Source organism: Ischnura elegans, chromosome 7 (assembly GCF_921293095.1).
Source record: "Ischnura elegans chromosome 7, ioIscEleg1.1, whole genome shotgun sequence".
Lineage (NCBI taxonomy): Eukaryota > Metazoa > Arthropoda > Insecta > Odonata > Coenagrionidae > Ischnura > Ischnura elegans.
In genome coordinates, this window is record NC_060252.1 from 73,834,978 (window position 1) to 73,858,368 (window position 23,391).

General features: G+C 37.4%; 1 protein-coding gene across 6 annotated transcripts in view; it reads left to right on the forward strand.

Annotated features, from left to right (window-relative positions):
- LOC124162791 (zinc/cadmium resistance protein) overlaps positions 1-23,391 on the forward strand; it is a 214,086-nt gene that overhangs the window by 186,954 nt on the left and 3,741 nt on the right. For 4 of the 6 annotated variants that reach the window (XM_046539428.1, XM_046539430.1, XM_046539432.1 and 1 more), the window contains 7 exons: positions 5,427-5,666; positions 7,341-7,465; positions 8,122-8,219; positions 8,981-9,352; positions 10,603-10,765; positions 12,723-12,825; positions 16,639-16,746. In XM_046539428.1, the coding sequence (XP_046395384.1) occupies positions 5,490-5,666; positions 7,341-7,465; positions 8,122-8,219; positions 8,981-9,352; positions 10,603-10,765; positions 12,723-12,825; positions 16,639-16,746 (1,146 nt within the window). In that variant the 5' untranslated portion in view covers positions 5,427-5,489. Of the gene's footprint in view, positions 1-5,426; positions 5,667-7,340; positions 7,466-8,121; positions 8,220-8,980; positions 9,353-10,602; positions 10,766-12,722; positions 12,826-16,638; positions 16,747-22,535; positions 22,648-23,391 lie in introns of all 6 variants that reach the window. The other 2 variants (XR_006865678.1, XR_006865677.1) reach the window with 1 other exon arrangement.

Genomic DNA, 23,391 nt, shown 5'->3' on the forward strand with positions numbered 1-23,391 from the left:
GGGAAGAAGATGGTGCCTGAAAAAAAACGGAGAAAGAGGTGGTTGGGGTTAGTAAGGGAGGAAGTACGGGAAATACAAAATTTTTCCCAAGCTGATGTAACTCCTCAAGGATCAATGAATTGATGTATACTTTCAAACCTGGCTGAAACCTAGGTCGTAGTAAATTTTATAATCATGGAAAACTTCAATTATTCATTTCAATATGAACTTTGTTATTTTACACGCAAAGGAAGTCGTTCGCTAGGATCCAAAATTGCCAGTCATTAAAATAATTCTGGAAAAAGAAAGTAAGTATAAGCCACATTAAAAAAAAACGAGTGTTTCGCTTTCAGTTATTCCCCCGTTTATGTATAATTTAATCTATTATACTAGTATTTCTATGTAGCCGTAACTTACGCCTCAAAAAATGGTTGTTTGATTCGGGATTTAGCGTCTTATCTTTTAAGATAAATCTTAATCCTCTGGTACATTTTGGGATGGTTAACCCCCTGCCAAAGACTCTGTATGTGGCTTGCAGATAATTCGTAGATGTGTAGTAAGAAAATGCGATAGTTGTCGCCCACTTTTCATGAGTATGTGGCGCTACAATTGCTGTTAGCGGCTGTGCGTTCTGATTGGCTGAAGGACGGTGCCATCGATGGTATCAGCGACGGAAGAAGGGACTTGCTAAGTGATGGAAAAAGGGATTGGATCTCTATCGCTAGAGCTATCCCTCGAAGGGATGGAAAAACATGATCGCGTGATTCAAGCTTTATGCTTGTATATGTTCCTACTTTTTTATTTATTTTTATGTACGACTTTCTTTTGATTCATTATATTTCTTTGAGTGTTTTAGGCCGTATGTAACCGGAAGTTTGTTTCCGCTTCCGACCAGATGTGACTCGTTTTTATCATCCTTATTGATATGTATCTTTCGACTCAAGTATGAAATGCGTGAGTGAATGATTTTACCTGGCCTTTCGGATAGCGAAGTGCGTTTGCATTTCAGAACTGCCGTGAAGAAGAATCCTTACGCTGCTGCTTTTCATTTGTTTTTGTTGACTAATGTTTTTAGAGACTTACTTTTTTTGTTCATTTTCGTGTGCAGTCGTTGTCGTGTGATTAGTATATAATTTTTTCGGGTGTCATATCTGTGTATTCTGCTGCGGTCGCCGGTTATTTTTTAGGCATACCCGTAACTTGCCTAACCTATTTAAATAATCAGCCTTTCTCTCGATTTTATGTCCTTTAATATGTCGATATGTCAACGTTATCTATGAACCTTTGAAGAGAGGAGTTAAAATCAGTGGTGGATCAGGGACCTGGTATTTTATTTTAACCTGACAAACACGTAGTCTTTGGAATGCATGTCTCTTTAACATGTTGAAGCTACAGAATTTTCTTTGAAATTCTTCGATATTTAGCAGCATTGGAAATGCTGGAAAATAGTTTTATTCATAGATTAGCTTCAATTTTTTCTACTTTTCCTTCGTTTTTCGGACACGTTTCTCCTATCTTCTGAAGCCTAAGGCGACATGGCGTAGAATGCTTCTCGTATTTTTTAAATAATTGCAGTATGTAATTACAACTTTAAATTTAGCTTACGAGGATGCTTCGTTGTTCAGCTGCCGAAGGAGATCTTACATTTTCTTTCATGTTACTGTAAAATAGAACTTTGAAAAAAAATTCTCGAAAGAATAGAAGTTATTTAGGCGACGGGACTCCATAGAGGAGGCCCAATCCCATCCCATTTACGGCTGATTTCTGTTGCCACTTCGGTTGCATATTAATTGGTTTTCAAATATGTCCGCGGCGCGGTGATCACCTGAACCACCCCCCCTCCACCTGCCATGCCCTCCCTGAGGGAGCCTCCTCCCCCTAACTTCTTTCATACCATATGACCAAGTTTTTTCCCCCCTCCGTCTTCTCTGTTGACCAATCCGTTCAACCTAATTACCTTCCTCCCTACCCCTCCTAGCCTGGTATAAAAGGATGTGATGGACCTCTGTAGAGTTCACCTGATGATGGCGTCTAACGTTGAAACCATGGTCGTGAATAAATATTAATGTGAAAGCACAAAGTTCTTCTTTTTTAATTTAATTATAATGTTTGTAATTGCGAGGAAGAGCATTGAAAAGTTATGAATTTGATAGATCACATCACCAGGTGCATTAAAGTCTGTTAGCACCCCGAATTATACCGCATTTAACTGTGAAACTCGGATCAATTTGTCTTTCAGCGTTACGAGTGGCGACTAATGTAAACTCATTGACATGCGCGGTGGTTGACAACACATTTAGAGTCCGTCTCGAAGATCCTCTTTTATAATATTCGTGGATTTAGGAATAATATTAGAAGAACGCAAGCGTGCCATACGACTGTGACAGCCATTGAAGTCAGCGGTGGCGGAAAATGCAGCCTCGGGTGCGCAATAAACTTTCAAAATGCCAAATTTATCGCCAAGTTAAAAAAAATTCAAACCCCGGCTATTCCTTGAGGCGTTTGAAATTAGGAAATGCGTCCAGAACCGTTAAGGTGCGTTTTCATGAATGCGTCTGGCGCGCACGCTCTCGACGAGACGCGTCATTCTTCGCGTGAAATGTTCTCATGCAAGGGAGCCTACGCGTAAGAGGCTTCCGCACGCTCTTTGCAGCAGGGAAACGACAATAAAACAAATGGAACGTGACGACCGAAAATTCTTCCATAGTCGTGGCGTTGTAATTATCTTGTGTGGATCATCTAACCCAGATAAGTATAATTATTCCATTTTCTCTGAGAGCCCATTACTCTCATCCTTACTTCAATTTGCAGCAGGTACAGAGTGTGATAATTGTCAGGTAGAGACCTCCACTTGGCCGGCACATCTTTGATGTTATGAAACACAATGATGTTACTACTCAAGCTTCAACATTCGTAACCTTTGAGAATCATCAGAAATTTAAGTTCTTTTTACCTTGCATTCCAACACATACTCCTATCTCCCTCCAGGCTTCATATTTGAGATTTCTGTTTCGTTATCTGTAGTCTCAAAAATTGTATACGTTAGTATATTTCTCCCTAAAATCGGATATAATAAATTAATCAACAGAGACAAGACTCACGCTAGCGGCCATGTTTGAAAGTTGCGCGCGTCAAAAGTTGCGAAGATTTCAACTTCGGGCGACGCGTTTCGGGCGAATTCACCCGAAAGATTCCAGGCTTCTGAATGGCTGAAGGTCCCGCTTTCGCATCTCTTCGCCTGAAACGCGTCCATGAAAACTTACTTGAGACTGTGGCTTAAAAATCAGCCTCACGTGGGATGCTGCTCTGAGTTATGTAGAAATTAAATGACGACTCTTTCACCCCCTTCCTTTTCATCCTCCGTGAACCCTTATTAATACCTTCCACGAAAAAACTATCCTTGTTCCTTCAGAAAGAGTGACCAGAAACTTCGGGTAGTAAGCCCAATAAGTACGCGGTTCATACCCGAAAAAAACATCAACAATCATACTGAAGGTTCGATTCAAGGTGGTGCTACCCGTAAGAGCTATTCGTATTAGGCCCGAGAGAGGACAGCAAAGTCTGCGTAATCGTCATAGCCTTCGTGTGGGGAAATCAAAACCGAATTCGTCTCCTGTAGTGTCACGCTGTGCAATAATACTACATCTTCGACTCTACTGCGATTGGAAGGCTCAAAGATTAGAAATAGTCGGTTTCAAATATCCATGTTCACGTGGATCTTGGTAAGCGATCGTAACCACTAGGTAGATGATAGAATATTTTCAAGGTGAACTAGCTTTTAGTCCGTCTCCCCTTTCGATATGTTGATGTGGTGCTGTCGTGTGCTCGGAAATTGATGCTCTCCTTTGCGATTGCTTTCAAAGGGGATGTGTGGATCTTTGTAAAGTGCTAAACCCTTGGCCACGGTCTGTTCTTCTTATCTAGTTATGAAAAATGTCGATTTTTCGAGCAAATGATTTTTAATCGAAATGAAAATCTCGGCTTTCCAGTATAAAAAAATATAAATTTGAACCAAAAAATCGATTAATCGAAAAAAATCGACAGTTCTTTAAAAATAACAGGTTCAACAAAAACATGTGAGGTAAGGTATCCATTATAGAAACACTCAAAATACACGTCTGATTAGTAGGAAAAATTGACTTAGAATACGTGCTTGAATTATTAGTGATAAAAATTTACAAATGCCCGCACATTAATGTTTTGGGATCACCGCTTGGAACCATTCGGCTTCACTAAATTTTTTCTAAAGAAAGAATAACTGTTTGATATGCTTTCTTTATGATCGAGGGCGTGCATTCCAATTTCACCGGCATTAGGGAAAAGTCTTTCACTTGGGACGGATGACGTTATCATAGACCAGTGGTGACGCTACTGAGATCAAACGAAATGGTCGCGATTGAAGTTGAAAAATCGAGTTTGGATCGAAACACGAAGATATATGATCGATATCGATTTTTCCATCTCTGATTTTATCAGCTCCTCTGTGCCACGTAAAATTGCTGTTAAACAAGGTATCTTGGTCGTTAGGGCTAGTAAACGATCATTTACCAACTGTGGAAAAAATGGAACATTATCAAGGGAATGCTGTCGGAAAACCAGCAAAGTAAATTTGTTTTACATAAATATTTCTAAGAAAACTATTCTATTTATTATTTTTCGACCATCGTTCAGGAATACTGGTTTTCCACTCTTTATATTGTGTTACTTGCTTTTAGAAATTCGGTATGTTCAGTGAGTAATTTATTTTGGTTACAGTTACATCATAAATGTTATTTTGACCGGTAACAAGGGACGTAACGCTATAGTTTTGATAAAATTGTATTCAGAATCAATATCAATGTGTATGTATGTAAGAGGATGTCTGTTTATCCACTATGCATGCCCCCTTCTTCTGTGGGCATTTTCAAATAGTGTACATTGTATATCTTTTTGTATTGTAAACGAGTATATACCGTTTTTAAATATGTTTGCATTGGCGCTATCGAGGGGTTAGGTGGAAGAGGGGACTTCTTAGTCTCAACCTCGCCCGAATAAAGACACATTATTATTATGCATATCCCTACAGCTGCACGGATTGCAACGAAAGTTAGTACGTAGGTGTATCTGATACTCTCAAACCCCTACTACTGGTGTGCTACTTCTGGTTATGTCCGACGCGTCCTTAGCGTAATTTTCTCGTAACCCTTCGTTACGTCACGTCATACAATTTCTGCGAATGGGCATCCTGCTGGGTAGGCACACCTCTTTGCACGGCTAAAGGGGGGAAAAATGTAAATCCTGTATGATCAAAAAATCCAAGTTTCTTACCTCTCTGGATACCATCCTTCCCGAGCAACGCCGGGTGGTCTACTAGTAACTAATGAAGCGTTGATATAGAAGTGTTTTTTTTATGTTTTCCATGAGAAGGATACAAATGGTAATTGCTTATTTTTTGTATACCCTTCTAGGTCTTGCCGCTGAGTATTAGTCACATCCCTTTTGGGTATCTGCGGCAGCATAAAGGATAAAAAATGGGACGGTACACGGGAAAGAAATGCCGCCTGGTTTCCATGTTCTGGCTGACCACTCTGTTCTTCCTGGTGGAGATCATCGTGGGATATGTCACCAATTCAATGGCCCTGGTTGCTGACAGTTTTCACATGTTAAGTGATGTGGCGGCACTAGTTGTCGCCTTTTTATCAATACGAGTGAGTATCTCCATTTTTAATTCTATCTAAATCCCCTAGAAATTTGCATTGGTTTTGGCTCTTTGCCATAATACATTATGTAGACTGGATTTATTATCTCATGTTTTGAATGTGAATTAGAATGGTTCTTTCATCTTTCATTGTTAAATAGGAATTAGATTAAATTACATTCATTCAGGTGTACTAGCAGATTTCTAGTACTGGTATATCAAATCCTTTCATTACTCCTACATTGTTCATCCCCATTTCAAATGATTGCTGTGAGCTTATGAAAGTAAAGCCATGTATTGCACTGCTTACTAAAATTTATTTATGTCCATTCCTCTTTTTATGCTACATTTTTTATAATCTCATGAGAAATTGCCTAGAAATTGAAATTTTTTTCATGGATTGTTTTTTTTTAAATTGCTCTTCTAGGAAAGGTTGGTTTGCATAGAGCATTTTGCTGATTACCCCTGGTCTGTCCTCCCTCCCTACATAACTTCCATCTTCAATTCACAATTAGGTTTACTTCTGATGATTGGTTTCTTGGTTAATTCCACGTCGACTCATTTTTGGTGGACGGCAGTTTCGGGCGCATTCCAGCTCCTGTCTTCTGGTCCAAAAATTAACTGGAACTGAAAAAATTAACCAGGATGCAGAATTAACCTGGAAACCAATCATAAATTTAATCACTGCGGAAGCCTCTGCAGTAAGTCTACTTCTTTTTATTCAATTTATTAACGCTATTCTATTCCTTCCCCTCCCTCAATAGCCTGAAAATCTTCCCTCTATCGTTTTTTTTAAATATCCATTCCCTGCCAAAACTCGCTCCACCCATACCTTCTGTCTCCTCGATATCTCATATAGGAGCTTTCTCTCCTCACCCACCATGTCCAGCAATTCATCGTTCCTTTTTGTCTTCGTCCACTTAACTTTCTCCATTCTTATCCACACCCACATCTCAAATGCCTCCTGTTTTTCCTTTCCTCCTTCATAAGTGTCCATGTTTGGCACCGTATAGTTTTACACAACAGGTCAGACTCACTTTTCTTCAAACTCTTACGTACGGATGCTCTCATCAGTTCTTTCTTGTTCATGAATGCCTCCTTTGCTGACACAGATCTCTTACTGATGTTCTTACTGCTGTATCCATTGTCCTCTAGTGTGCTGCTGTTGAACTGCTCCACCTGCTCAAGTTTGTGACCACCTGCTTGAATCTTAAGTATCACAATCGTGCTCATGGTGCTTTAAAAAGAACATAGCTTTTTTTTGCTCGTGATTAACCCTTAAACCATATTCCTCACAACCCTTAGCTTACACATCCGCCAGAGGCTGCTGCCCTCTTGCTCACTGGCTGTGCTGCACTTGGTAAATCTAACTTGGCTATACATACTTCCCTTAATTTCTATGATTACAACTGCTGATTGGCTTTATTTCACAATACATATACCTTGCTGCATTTTTCCATAAAATGCCTATACCACATGTGGGACCGCTTTTCTATTGATTTAAGGACAGGGAAGTATAAAAAATTCTGACTGAAAATGAGGAAAAAGTCAGTGAAATTGAAAATTGATGTTAAAAGATGGTTAAAACCCCATCAATTGAAAGCCAGATAATTTCAACATTGTATGTTAGTTTTGTTCCAATTCGTGTATAAATGTCAACATATCATACTGATTTGCCTTGCAGATGTCACCAAAGAAGTGGTCAAAAAACACATTTGGCTGGGCCCGGGCGGAGGTACTTGGGGCACTGGTGAATGCTGTGTTTCTTGTGGCCCTTTGTTTCTCCATCATGGTGGAAGCATGCAAGAGGTGAGTGAAACTGCGAGCAATTGCCTTGCATTAACATCTCTTGTACCTGTTGTCTTTTTGGGTACACTTGCTATCTAGCAAATCAATATTCAAAAGGTTATGGGTCCATTCAGGAATTTTTTTTCATTATAGATTGTGATTCAGTTTGATGAAGGACCCAACCTAGATTCCACTGCAACTCTTTCTTTCAATGCCCTTGTCCTAATTCCACTTTGGGCTCTTTGTATGCATTTGTGAGGGACCTCTGGACCAAATTTATCTTATTTTTGGTCTTTAGATCATTAATTTATGCAGCTAACCTTCAAAACTGTCCCCTCGGAAATACTGCTTATGTATGTAATTGGTAATTACAATGACCAGTTTGCTGTAGAATGTCCTGACAGTTTCTCCTCATAATTCATAAGATTTCTATGAGTATTGTGCATAGTAGATATTGAAATTAAATGCATAGTGTTCCTTGTTTGGGAGTTAAGCCATGAAGATGCTTTCTGATCTTTGAAAAAAATGCCTAGTACTGAATGTTACCACTAAGGTATATCAGTGGGATTTCATGTTCAAAATCCCTTGAATATATTCGAAGGTTTGTAAATAATTTAATTTGTTTCAAGTTCATAGGTAATATTATTCATATTTTTGTGTCTTTTTTTTTCTTCCAGGTTCATCGAGATCGAAGTGATCCATGAGCCACGTCTTATTGTTGTTGTCGGAGCCCTTGGACTACTGGTCAACCTCATTGGATTGTGTCTCTTTCATGGTAAGAAGCAGAGATAAATAATATATTTTTAATTGATCAGAGAACAGACTAATTTCTGCGATGTAAACTTCCTATGTACACCAAGTTACTTCAGAGTTAGCTTCAGTGGGTATTATCACAATATGCATAAAGGGGTTGTGTATTAACTGTTATACTTATGACGGAGAGGCTGTTAGCCTAAAACCTGCAAAATACAAGGTTGAGAGGGAGGTCATTAAAATAAATATTTCACTGTTGTGTTGTTATGAGAACTTCCAGCCTCCCTTGCCACCAGCTTCTAACTCAAGCATCTTGCATGATGGCCACTTAGTGCAGTGGTAATGAAGGTACCTCCCAGATGAATATGTGAGGTGCTTCCTGGATGTTCTGGCAGTTACCTAGCCTGTTGTCCTTGTTGAAAAACTGTTTTCGGAGATACTAATTTTTCCCAACTGTAAAGGTCATTTGGATTTCCTATTTTTGGACTTGTTAATCTCTAATAAGTTCAGTGTTGTATTTGCCTCAGCACTTTTCAAGGCAGAAATCAGAATTGTTAGCTTAGAGGGTAAAACTTTAGAGGAGTTTATCATGTGGAGCCTGCATATCATACACCCACTCCTTTAATCATTGCGGTTGTGTAATTCATTAAATATTCTATTTATACTTGAAAATGTTCTCCCAGGAGTAAGAAGTTGAAGGCTGACTAAAGTGCTTTTTAAATTCCAGCTTTTAGAAGGGTGCAAATAAAAATTTTTAATTCTTTTGTTTTTTTTTAATTTCAGAGCATGGCAGCGTCCACACGCATTCACATGGAGGCTTGTCCCATGGCCATAACAGGCTGTCTCAGTTGGTTGCCGCTGGTGGAGGCCGAGATGACAATGAAAATGATGAGGGCTTCCAACCTCCGCCACCTCCTGCTTCTAACTCAAGTGGCTCCCACCACGGCCACTGTGAGCGCAATGGCAATGAAGGTGCCTCCCAGATGAACATGCGAGGTGTCTTTCTGCACGTGCTGGCCGATGCCCTTGGATCTGTGATCGTCATTTGCTCTGCTGCTGTCGTTTGGTTGACCAATTGGTCGTACAAGTACTACATTGATCCTGCTCTCAGCGTGCTCATGGTCATACTCATCCTTCGTTCAGTTTGGCCTTTACGTGAGTGATTGTTGATCGTTTTTTCAATTTTTTTTCCCACACCTGCTCCATTGGCTGGCTGTTTTTGGGAAGTTAGTGACTGTTTTGGAAATTAAACTTGATACTTGTGAACCAGCTAACAGGACATCTGGATAAGAAGTTGGTAATTAGCCTTAAAGCTATCTCTATCCACTTGTTGTTTCCTAAAGCGGGATATTTTGTTGAAATAACTGTATAAAGTTACCATAGTCATTATCTGATTATCATAAGATAACTCTTTATGCCTTGAGTTAATGATTTACCTATTTTCCACTCAATACATTTCTATGATGTACATTCTTAAATGATGAATTTTCCTTTTAAAAAATCATGCGTCTTGATTTGAATTCAAACCTTAATATCACATTTTTTAGTTGCATGTGCTATTATATCTCCAGTTATACAACCAAACTATATACCTTTCCATAGAGTGAATTTCAGTCCTGGGAATTCAATGCTTTGCAAACCATCTATGTTAGTCATTCAAAAAGGATGAAGTTTTGTATTTTCTCATCAAACTGCCCCATGTCATATGCTTCAAGATAAGCAAAAATCTCAAAGATTCAAACTTTTCTCTGAAAACCCCCCTAAAATTTGATGGATAGAAAAATGGCATCTTTATGGAACCCTTAGGGCCTCTGACTGGCATTTGAGAGATTTTTAGTAAAATTTCAAATTACAAGCAATTCTAATGTCCTTTTCATATAAAAATTGCTTGTTCCATCTCTTCAAAGATTATATCTAAATTCTTGTACTTATGACTATGTAGAGAGTCCTTTATGGAATTGCAATTCTTTTGAAGCTGAGATGTTCAATGTAACAATTCAGAGGTTTGGTGGAGCTGTGACCATTTTTAAGTTATCATTGCCTATGAATTCAAATTTTTATTGCTAATGCTATGCAATATCTTTGTCAGGATTCCTTCTATTTGAATTTCCTTACAATTCTTTCTCACATATACAAACTTATTTTTCAATGCGAGACATGACAACTCACATGGTCCTGGAAATCCTTATTCCACATGTTAATTTTCCCTTATTTTTCTGCTTGGTTTTTCTTCAGTTTATCATATCATTTGTGCATATTCAGTGTATTTTGTGAATAATGCTGCACTACATATTTTGCATGGAATTTCACATTGGAAAACAGCTGAATTAATCTGTGAACTAATCCTCAACCAGAGTTGAAGTGTGGTCTTGTGTTGACCCAGATTTTCCCCTCTTCACATACAGTGCAAGAATCGGCTCTCATTCTGCTGCAGACTGTGCCAACGCACATCCAAGTGGATGCCATTCAAAGGCGCTTGCTCGACAAGGTGGATGGTGTTTTGGCTGTTCACGAGTTTCATGTTTGGCAGCTCGCTGGAGACCGAATTATTGCCTCTGCCCATATTAGGTTTGTAGTATAAATTATAGAATGATATGAAGCAGTGGAGTAACTATGGAGGGATGAGGGGGTAGATCCACCCCCAAAGCCTCAGAGAAATAAAACAAATATTTAAAACTTTTGCCTAGTTTTGACATTTAATAACTGCATTTACTTAAAATTAAATTTTAAGTGCCAAAATGATGCAAAATGTAATTCCAGGCATGTCATTTTTCAAAAATTTTCCCGGACCCCTCAATTTTGCTGGGGGTATGGGGTCGCCACCCCAGACCATTTCATCATCCCCCCAAAGCATCTCCTTAGTTACGCCTTTGCATTAAAGGTCACATTTTGATGGAACTCACAGTGAGAATCCGGCTGTGCTAAAAACATATATTGGATGTCCCATTCCCATCAATAAAGTTGGCTCACTCCTACCTCAAATTTTAACACATCCTTCTGAACCCAATAGCATCTTCAACTTTACTTATTTACAACTAACTACTTTTTCCTCCTAATATCATTGTTTCACTTACCATTTCAAGCACTTCCTGAAAGGCAGTACACACATTCTGACCAAACCACCCAACTGTTGGGACCAACTACATTGGCACCATCGGTTGGAGGGTGTGTATGCCTGTCATCCAACAAAAACAGTCAGACCCGACGGTCGGGCAGTTGGTCCTAACAGACCATCCAACCGCCGACTGCCCTACCCCGATTTCTGTGGGGTGGCAACGTCTGTACTGTTATCAGCTATTTTTTTCTATCGATGCAAGTTTTGAACTTCCCAAGCAACTACATGAAACTCAATCTTCAAATAATTTCTGAAATCATTTCCATCCACGTAAATTCATATTGGTGAAACTTCAAGCAGCCACATCTTCGCCCATACTCTTCTCTTTTTTTAATATCATCAATGAGAACATAATTGGCTTAAGCCAAACCCATTTTTTGACTTTTCAAAAAATGCAGAGTCATTGCCAATGCAAGCCGTAACTGGCTTCACTCCACATGATCACGTAGTGTACTGAGGAATATTTGGGTAGTTGGTCGGGTTGGGTGGATTGGTTTGGACGTCTGTAGTGCTGGCCCCAATAGGAATGGTCGGGGAATCAGGTCATATCAGGTGATCAGCTCTGAACGTGGGTAGTGCCTTTAATTGATATTTCTCTGATTTCTTTGATTATCTACGAGACATTAGCTTGAGTATGTGAAAGCTATTTTTTTAATGTTTATGCATTGATATCTTTTAGAACAAATTTACCAATGTATTTTATCAAAAAAGTTTTTCATTCTATTATATACTGCAAGTAGTTTTTTAAGTATTCAACTCAGAAATAACAATTTAATTAGTGAGTCTCGCTTCTTTCATAAATTTTATAGTTAAAATAATTAAATTGAATAATTATATAGGCGTTACAAAGTTAGTGTTGACAAATTTTTCCTGAGTTCTTATGAAAAGATTTTGACTGACTGTCTTTTATGATAGAAAAATTCAAAAAAATGGTTTCCAAAAGATCTTTGCATGTTAAACACGCTGGTTTTTTAAATATTCTGACATCTTTTAAATAGCATCAAAATTAAAATTTATGCAAGCCACATTTTTCATAAAAATCTCCCAGCCGCCCTTTAAAAATGGCTGCCAAAAAATATTATGGCTTATAATTTTTTTTTCAAATGGTGTTTTCTGATTGTCTACTTATAGGGAATCAATGACTTTAAAAATCAGGGTAATTAAAAAATGTTAAGCAGGTTTGCATGGGTGATTTGAAATGGATTGACCCATAATTTAAAGCTAACTTATAATTTCTGGAAAATTGTTCTCAAGTCTATCACTAGAGGCCAGAGGGTTTCACGTCACACTCTCTGCTGTGAATTATATAGTTATATATCATTATTTTTTTCCTATATTTAATGAAAATTTGGTGTTTCTTGCCAATTATAGTGAATATGATCATCATTGATGTTTTCTCATTTTCTTTAGGTGTAGAAATCTGTCGGAGTACATGAAGATTGCTGAAAAGGTAAAGGAGTTTTTCCACAATGAAGGGATCCATTCCACCACGATACAGCCAGAATTTATTGAGGTAAATGAGTATCAACTTAAAGTTTTGGCCAGTTGTTTTTATTGCCTGCTGAGTAACGAATATGATCCATTATTCATTTCCTCAGTTTTTGATAAGAGTGGTGAAAATTTTTATGCTTTCATTTTTATATTTATGATATACTTTTTATTTTAAATAAGTGTTGGCTGATATAGGTGTTGAGCTAATGGTTATGAACGTAATGCAAAATTTATTTTTGATGTTCCTCATATTCTTTAAGTTCATCAAGTTGTACATACCTTTAAATTAGCTCTTTAATGCCTTCTGGTGGTGAAGATCATTAACAAGACTTTTTTAGAAAACTACCTTATGAACATAAGCATCAAAAATTAAATCACCAAGTTCAGGTATGTGCCATTCAGCTGGCCATTTTTGCTTGTGTTCTTTTACAATTTCAAATGATCGGAACAGCTTGGATTTTGACAAAAAGAAACAAATCTTGGAAGCTAGAATGATATGGAGGCATGTGTGACATTATGTTGACTTTTATTTTACCTAGCGATGGACGGATCCTGGATTATTTTTGGATCCAAATCTGGATCGGATACTTTATGTCAGATGTCAGATCTTTGGATATTTTCAGATCCAAATGCATTTTTAATTTCCTGCCATAAAACAAAGTAATTATTCAAGTTTCTTCCAGGATTATACAATCAAAGGAATGCCATTTAGATCGTCATGCACATTTTTATGTTTTTAATGACCAAAAATCATTTTTATGACCATTCAAGTTCATTTTTTTAAAACAATATCTTTGCATGCTCGTCGCTCAGGATCTAAACTATTATGCTTGTGTTTGGCAATGAAAATTGGTTTAAATCTGCAGATAAACTAATCAACTGTATTCAAATTTTCCTCACAAACATTTCCCCCAAAATTTATAACTTTCGCATCACATACCGACTTGTGTTTTGCCTGCAAATGCTGCTCTGAGATGGATTTTACACTGTCTTGCGATAGTCACTCGCCAAACATGGCATACATTGAGTTCTCCTAATCTCAATAAAAATGCTTCTACACAATGAATGACATTTTTATCAGTATTTTGTTAAAGTAAATTGCATATGCGGAATCTGCAAAACTATTAACAATCTTAATAACAACATTGACATCACATGCGGCAAGTTGCGGGGACAAAGAAACAAGTGCTCAGAGTGAGGAAGGGGTAAGCAGCAGAAGCGCATAAAGGAGAGGTGGAGGGGAAGGGGCAAACTCCCTCTGTCTTTCAAGCAACGTGGCTACGAATGAGGGAGTCAAGGATGAAAATGTCAGATCTTGCTAGTTTGTGACATCGTTTCCTTCAAAGCAAAGCTGGGCGAGCTATGTGATATATGCAGTTGGCGTTTCCAGTCTGTCTCTTTTAAGTCAATCAATTAGACCATTAGAAGTGCAAATACTCTCAGAAATGCGTCATGTTTGGTCTCATTAGTTTTTGAATCTTGTGGGTGTCATACAATTGGCAAAAGCTATCCAGATATCTTCCGGCCAATCAAGTCACTCACCTAGTATTTGTCCTTCAGAAAAGGATAATTGAAGCAGGCAGTACGAAAAAGGTCAGTGGGTGAGATGGGGTAGGGATGAAACACATTTCCACTGTCCTCCAGTAACTTGAAGATAATGATTTATGGTTTGTGTGGTCTCATAAACAAAAACCATAAGTTAGAGGCACGGACTTTTGGGGATTTTTTTGACATCTACGACGTAGTTATTTTTGACGTGGTTATTATCTTATGGCACTGAGATTCCCCCGATGGTTGCTCAATCTCTTGGGAAGAGTCTCTCTATGTGCCTATCGTATTTTGACTTGAAATTTTCCGTGACTGAAATTCTGTTGCATAACCCGTATGGATAAATTTCGGATCCAGATCTGATGTCTTCGGCGAATTTGGATCCGAAGTATCTGGTGAAGGGCAATATATGTGGGTATTTGGATCCTAGGTATCCGATCCGACAATTATATCTATAAATTGACTCACTTTTGCTCAATGGGGGGCTCTGCCCCCATACCCCTTGGAAAAACTTCTGGTCACTTGGCCAGTTCTTACTATATTTTTCTGATGGTTTTTCCTTACGGATCATTGTTTTCAGTGATATCTAACCTACTTAAATTGAAATCGAGGAAGACCAACCAGTTCTTGGCTTCCAGGCTTTCTGACTCTTACTATGTGTGAAATAATGGCTGCCACAATGACTTTGGTGCCATTAACAAGTTTCTCCGCAATGTTCAAATTCCTCATTACCATTGATTTTTTGATACCCAGATGCCGCCAAAAAGTAGAGCAATAGAGGCACTGACAAAACTGTAATAGATAGAAAAATGTAGTGTTTTGACAATTTTTCCTAGGGGTCAGACAAAATTGGGGGGGCTCGGTTCTATGGCTTTTTTTTCGTATCTCATCTAGTTTACTCCAAACGTTTGTATGAATCAGTTAGTCATTGTTTGGAAGTGGGTTTTATATGTAGTATACAGATTTCCTTCCTTCCTTTGAATACATAGATTGTGAATAGGAGGTAAGGAGGGTGATGATTATTGTGCATGGCATATCTTAAAGAAGAGTCACCCACATTCAGTTTTTCATTTGAATTAGGGAAAAATCTATCAGCAGAACTACCAGCAAACTGGTGCACAAGATGTATTGAAGTTTTTGATTTGAGTTAATATCTTATCTTATCTGCATTGATGTCTTTTCTGGAGTGTAATTTTTCCATTGCATATTGTATGCATGCTATTTTTCATTCCGTATTTTTAGTAGAGTTTGTACATATCTCATTTTTTACTATGTAATTCAGTATGAGATGAAAATGGAGAGTTATGATAGAGTAGTAAGGAAGAAATGGATTGGCAGTAAAAACATAATTAGAGCAAATACAATGCATAGAAAAATGTGAAAGAAATGTGTCAGCTTACCGGAAAAATTGTTTAATTACCAATAATGACGATAAAAATGTGAGGTTATCAGCACTTGGAACCTGAAGAATTAATTTTTATGTTTTCCTGAGTAAAGAAATTAAGTGAGCATTTAACTGTCATCTGTAGATGATCCTTGGTTTCAAAGTTTCAACAAAAATATAAGTTGATATGTTCTCATGTGTATAAAATGAGTCTGATTTGGAATTGGTCATGTAACTGAAACATACTTGCTATTGCATAGGTGCAATTGGGAAGGGTGTGCAACTGCTCCCATCTGACTACCACAACATTGGGTATAATCAAATAGTTGCATGCACTTCTAATTTTGTTTGAAATAGAATGGAATCCAAATATTTTTTTAATTTGTAGTAGGATACTAATAAGTATCCTGCTAGAAATTTGTAAGTCTGACAACCAGCGTCTAGTGGGAGTAATATAATTGTTGATTAAATTCTGGATCTGGCAACTTAGTAGCACTGTAGTGACAATGAATACACTCCTCATATCATTTTTCAATCAACTGTACTTGTCTTTGTGCATGTATGTTTTTGGAATAACATGAGCACTTACCCAGTTTATTAAAGAGGAAATACTGCAGAAATGGACTTTGATAAAATAATTCATAGTTATATTGATCATTTTTTTTAGTGTGAGGCTATTCTGTATATCATCTGTGCCATGTTAAAGTGCTCAAAGTTTACATGCCAGATTAGAGAATTCAGAGAGTACATAATGGTTAAAGTTATTATCATCCGGTCTCACACCAACGTATGTCTTTCTTCTTTTATGTGAAAAAAGTTCTTTCTTTTTTAAAATGTATCATGAGCAAGTATATTTTCGTAGTTATATGAATTTAAAATTTTCTATTTCTTCCTTTATAATAGTTTCCTGAAGATACTGGCCAGCACTCAGAAACAGAAGACTGTGTTCTAGATTGCCCAAAAACTGATAAGACGTGTGCCCTGTCAACATGCTGTGGACCATCAAAGCAGGTGTGTACATCTGTATTTTCTGTTTCAATTAACTGTTAGGAAAAATTGTTCTGGGCTGACAAAAAAGAAGGATGTGGTATTTACATACATGGCAGTGAATTTTCCTCTAGCTTTTATCCTGGTATCTCCATCTCCAGTGGCGTAACTATGGGTGGAGGGATGAGGGGATGGATCCCCCTGCCAAAGCCTCAGAGAAAGAATTATTATAAAACTATTGCCTAGTTTTGATGCATAATAACTGCATCCACTTAAAGTTAAACTTTAAGTACCAAAATGATGTAAAATGCATTTCCAGGCATGTCATTTTTCAAAAATTTTCTCGGATCCTGATTGCTTGAGGGAAGTCGCCCCTCCCCCCCAGGCCCCTCTTCCCCTCCCCCCCCAAAAGTATATTCCTAGCTACGCCACTGTCCATCTCAATATCTCCGTCTCGTGTAATATTTTTAAAGGACAAATTATCCATCAGTCTTAGAGCATTTGATAAATAGAATAGATACTCATCCATACTTACCAAACTGACTGAGAATTCTAATTCATCCTCGAAAATATTGACAGAGATGTGGATGGAAACTTCACTGCCTTCAAAGCAACTTTCGTTATACCCTGTAGTGATGGTGGGAAGGGCTTGTATCACCATCTTGATGTGATAGTGATCCCTCACTTTTTCATGCATGCTGAGTAAACTTGTGAAGGCATGCAGATTATGTTAACATTCCTTTGTTTACTGTAGATTTTTAAAATATGTTTTAGGTTAGAAATCCCATGAATTTTGAAGAGGATAAATTTCTTTGTAGAAGATCACAAGCAAATTAATTACCAATTGTAGTTTTTTGAACCTTATAGGAATACATTTATGAGAGAAAGAAGAGGGAGACAATATATTTTGCTTAAAAAGTGGCCTCACTAATATCTATAATGAAGAGATAGGCATAGTGAGTATTTGAGTGAAGAAATTGCAGCAAAAATCAATGGAAAAAAATAACTGAGCTTGTTTACTTTTTGCACATAAAATTGGGACTCACTTTCTTAGTCTTTGAGTAGTGAGAATTATGTGCTTAAAAAATAACTACTAAAATTTGAGCATAGAGTGTGTGTATTTCTTGGAATACAGAAAGTTTATTGGTTAATCTGAGGCATAAGCTTCTGTGATTAAATGAAATTTGTCATGTGATTAAGTCTGTGAAAACTGTGCTGTTTTTTATTCTAGCTATAAATATCCTCAAAGTTGTGACAGAACCTATATAGTTACATATTCCAAAAACAAGCCTTTGATATTTGGCTGAAACTAAACTACCTTATTATGTACCATTATTTGGTGAGACCTAAGCGTATCCATGTGTTGATATTCATTACCTTTAAATTTTATACTTTGAGTATGTAACCACATAGAGTTACTTTCACAAGTTTTGTTCATTAATTGGCTTTGTGATGCAAACTTTTTGTGTAATGCAGGAGAATAGCATGTGTAGTAATGCTTACTTTAGTCCTATGCTTTGCGTGTGTTTACTTTGAAAAGTATGCCAATCATCTTCTCCGCAATGAGGAACTTGCATGGGTCGTAGATTGCTCTAAAAACTATTTTGAATAAGTCAAATGGATACATTAGCTCGCAAAAATACCTTCAGTTTCTCCATTCAACATCAAAAGAAATAAAAAAATTGCATTTAAAATCGAGAAAATTTTCTCTGAGCCGACCACTGCGCGAAGACACCCGAGCGTTGCCGAGGCCAGGCGTGACGTCATAGGTGCCTAAACAACCGTGGGGAGTAGGGAAATACGCTGAGCGCTTGGAGTAAAATTTGTTTTGAGGGAGTATTTAGCCGCTAATCGTCACTTTATTTTGTTCTGTTATTCTTGGGCAAGTTTTCCTATTGCTATTGTGCCTAGATTATTACTTGGGATATTAATAATGCGGCATCGGGATGATGAAGTACAAGCGTTTCACTTCGTGTGTTTTAGTTATCAGAAAAATGGATGATAACGTTGCCACTCGTTCGAATAGTACACCTGAAATTCATCTACGTCTACATAATATCCCGCAAGCCGCCTATAAGGCGTGTGGCATAGGATGTTAGGACACCAGCCTTTTTTTAGGACACCAAAAATTGATGCCATGACCCTCATGGAATTTGTTAAGACAAATTATTGCTATATGTTGGCGGCAAATCGAGTTGTAAAAGAAACTTGTAATACTGGAGGATAACGATCGTAAGCTGTGCTGTTGACATTAGAGTAAGCTGTGCTGTTGAATTTGGCAACGCCGGATTAGCGGAGAAGGTAGTCCTATCCGTCCTACGGTACGAATGCACAGCAAAACAGTCTGCACACAATCCACATGTGAGATCGCGATCGGTTCCGCTGCCAACAAACACACAAGCTACAACCTATTTCAATAATATAGGTAAATCCATAAACAATATACTAGCATATACCATAAAAATATAGCGGGAAATAGGCAAATACTCTTATCAAAAACTGGATGTCACTGTCACATTCTTATATTCATCACGTACAACTTACAATAACAGAACTCGTTATGATGAATACAACTATTTATTCACTGATTTAAACCCTTAAATTAGCCCACACAAGTGACACAGGTGACATTTCTCACTACTATTCGTTGAAATAATGGAATAACAAACTTTACACACAGTTTTTATTTTAATGGCGTGATCGTGAAATGTCATATCTACGGTGAACAACGGAGATTAGCACGCCACTGACAATTTGTACACTACTGTTCGACATTTATCGATAGCGTAATAGCACTTTTTACAATTCAATCACGATGGAACACTGATACCTCTTGGCCGATATTTTTCAACCTTGTCAAACTTTGTGCATTACAACCACTGGCACTGTGATTATTATCAGTAGCTTAACGGGAGACGTCACGTTGAAAATAACACTATTTTGGCACAAAAATGTTCCTAGATGTCTCCAATCAGCGAGCAAAAGTTGCATTGACTGGAATTCACCCCATAATACAAGCACAGATAGTCCTAAACGACGAATTCTCCGGTACCTACGAATAAACGGATGAAGTTATTGTATATAAAAGCTAAGCGGACATCAGTAAACATCAAAATCCTTCTAATTGCATACTTAAATGAATGATATGCCGTCGATAACATCAACTTACAATTAACGTATCCCCCTTCCAATGGCCGTGGCTCAGACTCCTACCACGATGTTATTTAGGTATTATATAATTTTTGGTTTAACTGATCCAGTTTTATATTTTATGCCCATACTCAGATATTAATATTATAAATAATGCAAAATATGAGGGCTTCCAAGCCTCTATCGTCGGATATTTATCTTTAAATAGAAAATAATCAACACGTCTAACAAACGAAGCTCTCACAACTGCTGGCAACTATTATAAACAATCACAACAATAGCTTCGCGTGATGTTTAGGCACCTTTGACGTCATCGAGGCTTCGTCGGCAGTGCCTTGGGGGGTGAGGTAGTTTTTCCCGCGCTTTAAAATTCGTAATATTTATCATTAAATATCTCGCGAAGGAAAACTCAGATACACATGCGGTTTTCTTTGTTGTATTCAGAAAATAATTTTCTATCCGCCTGTGAAATAAAAAAAATTCATGCAAGTTCCCCATTGTAGTTAACAACCACCACACACCCTCCCCCACCACATACTAATCAATATCAATGTAAGTTACAGGGAAAGAGACTCGTAGAGAAAATTAATATTGTTAAACAATGTAATGCCCTTTTAATGTTTTAATCGTTTCTACTGGTGTAATATATTTTACAAAAAAAGCTCCATGTGAAGCACAATGTTATGCTCTTTTGATAAACCTGAGTGTAATCTCTCTTAGAGCCACATTTTACTATACAACCTGTGTTGATAACTGTGTGCATACATTTGTAATGTGTGTGTAATATTTTAGAGAGTCCATGAAAATAGTGTCTATGAATGAGTGATAGGATGTCTGCATGCATGTCCCTGTAATTGGACTAAGAGTGCCTGACATGTCAGATATACCTATCTTGTTGATCTTGTTGGTTGTTTTATGGCTTTCAACCTACTGGTAACACTGAGAACAAACACATACATATTTCATTAATGTTATTGATGTACTTGGGCTCACCTGATTTCTGATTATTTAATTGATACATAAATGGGCTATTTTCCATTTGAATAGTAGCTTAATTAAAAACTAGTACATAATGACTGTTAAAGCCCATTTTTGTAGTACACGGAAGTCAAAATGAAAGACCATGCTTAAATGCTTTGAATGCCAAGGCCAGGATTAGACTACTCACTCAGACTTAGGCGAACATGTGACTCGCTGAGGTCCAGTAATGTCACGACCCGGACTTCTTTTATTGACAAAAGATACATTATATCCTTCAATGTTGAACTATGTCAAGTCCAAGCAGGGTCAGATTCAGATGAAAAGAACTCCCAGGCTATTCCAAATGTAAGGCTCTTTGATGAACTCCCATTTTTAAGTTTGTAAATTACATGAGAGATAATAAAACTACATCATTACTATGATATATGTACAGGCGGTCCTCGACTTTCGTACACTCGACTTTCGTACAATTCGCACTTTCGTACATTCAAAATTGACACCTTTTACTCGACTTTCGTACGCTAAATTCGGACTTTCGGACGCTGGTCTGTAATTTTTTTAAAATTCCCGCTATGTTTATTGCGCATCCCAACATTCAATTGTTTCAAATTGCAGTATTGGCAGTATATGCGAACAATATGAACGTATATAATGAAGGGAATTGTTGGTAATTGACTCTGATCTAGGTGATTTATTTGGGAGAGAGACTGCCTGCTATAGGCTCCTTTATCAAGAGAGGAGGAAAGCTTTCATTGAAGATATTTTTCAAAAGAAGTTGACTAGACATCATCGAATAGCTTTCAATAAAACTAGTAAGACCTTCTTTCTAATTGTGTTTTTTCGTTTGAGTGCTGTTTAATTCATGTAAACCTTCAGCAACGATATTGCACGACATATCACCCGAATTCCGTTTGTCTTTTGTCTTTTTTGAATAACATGCGGAATATACGCGATCACGAATGTCACCTGCCAAACATCGAATTTTGGTGTAAAAATTAAAAGGTATCCAGAGTGCGGGTTCAACGAATACATTTTTTTATGCTACTTGATATGTCCTTTTATTAATAGTGGACGTAATAAGTGGAATGTCAACTTAAACGCCAAGAGGAAGTTTCACTCGATAGCCAACGGAGTTCTTGTTTTTTAAACTTATATTTGCATTTTCTGCGTATTTTCGAAATAAATTATATGATTTGAGGAGTTTTATTATATATTATTAAAATTAAGTCAATTGAAATGAATTCCGTGAAAAAAAAGGTTTTAGTACGTAAATTCCGCTCTTTTGGAACGTAACCCCTAATTAGTATGGAAGTCAATGGTTCGACTTTCGTACAATTCGACTTTCGTACAAGTATTCGGGAACGCATTGTGTACGAAAGTCGGGGACCGCCTGTACATCAATATATTAAATGAAACATTTTGTGAGTGGTACTAATCTTTATAAAATATGTGATACAGATAATTAATTTAAAAAGTCGAGAATGTATAGTGAATGTAGGCCCCTCTTGATCTTAAGGCCCTTAATAGGCTTATGCCTATTAAGCCCATAGGAAAATCCGGCCCTGAGTTCAAATCACGGGGAAACAGTGTCATCACATTGACTATCATTCATTTTTTGACTTTGACTGATTGAGTAGATTTTGTATTTATTTTCCTTTGCTGAATATATTTTTGATTGCCAGTCACCAAAGTTTGCGGACATTATGCCCTGAGTCTTCAAGTTCTTCACAACCTGGATAGTGGATATTTGGATTGCCAACAAAAGAGCAAATGTCCCTCTACCAAAGGATAAAAGTAAGCCGGCAAAGGCCTCTCACTTGCCTTCAGAGAAAAAATGTAGTCTTGTATAGCAATGTCCCTATACAACGTGACTAACAGGACTACTATCAAATAGTATATGTCAGCTGTAGTGCTTACTGCCTTTGGTCTCCCAATGCATTAAAACTTAAAAATATCCCTTTAGTTGGACTTAGGGTGCCTTACAGGTCAGATATATCTAGGTCTTTTTGGGGAAATTGTGGCTCTTATCCTACTGGCAATACTGACATCTAACATATGTATACATACTTTGTTAATGTTATTAATTTACTTTATGCTAAATAAAATCCTCAAAGTGCGTGGTGTCTGAGAGAAATCCATTCTGATTGATGGTATATATTACTTCATGAGCGTATCCAGTGGGGGGCAACTGCCCCCCTCCCCCCCCCCCCCCCCTTAGAAGCAAAAATAAATTTAGTTCAAAACAAAAGTTATGAACAAATTTTCCTTTTGAGGAAAAGACAGAAGTAAAATAAAAATCATTATTTTTTCAAGCAAATACGTAATCATAAAAACTAATAAATTGCTCTCATAATTTCTTTAAAATTTTGGTTTCATTAGTCTTTTCCGTGCTAAAGAACTTGAACAACCATGGCTAGTTTTGCCCCCCCCCCACCCCCATAGTTTTGATTCTGGATATGCCCATGCATTACTTGTGAAAGTGTTGCAGTTTCGTTTGCTGAGGTGTTTTTATTCCTATAGTTCATGCGTATCCAAAAT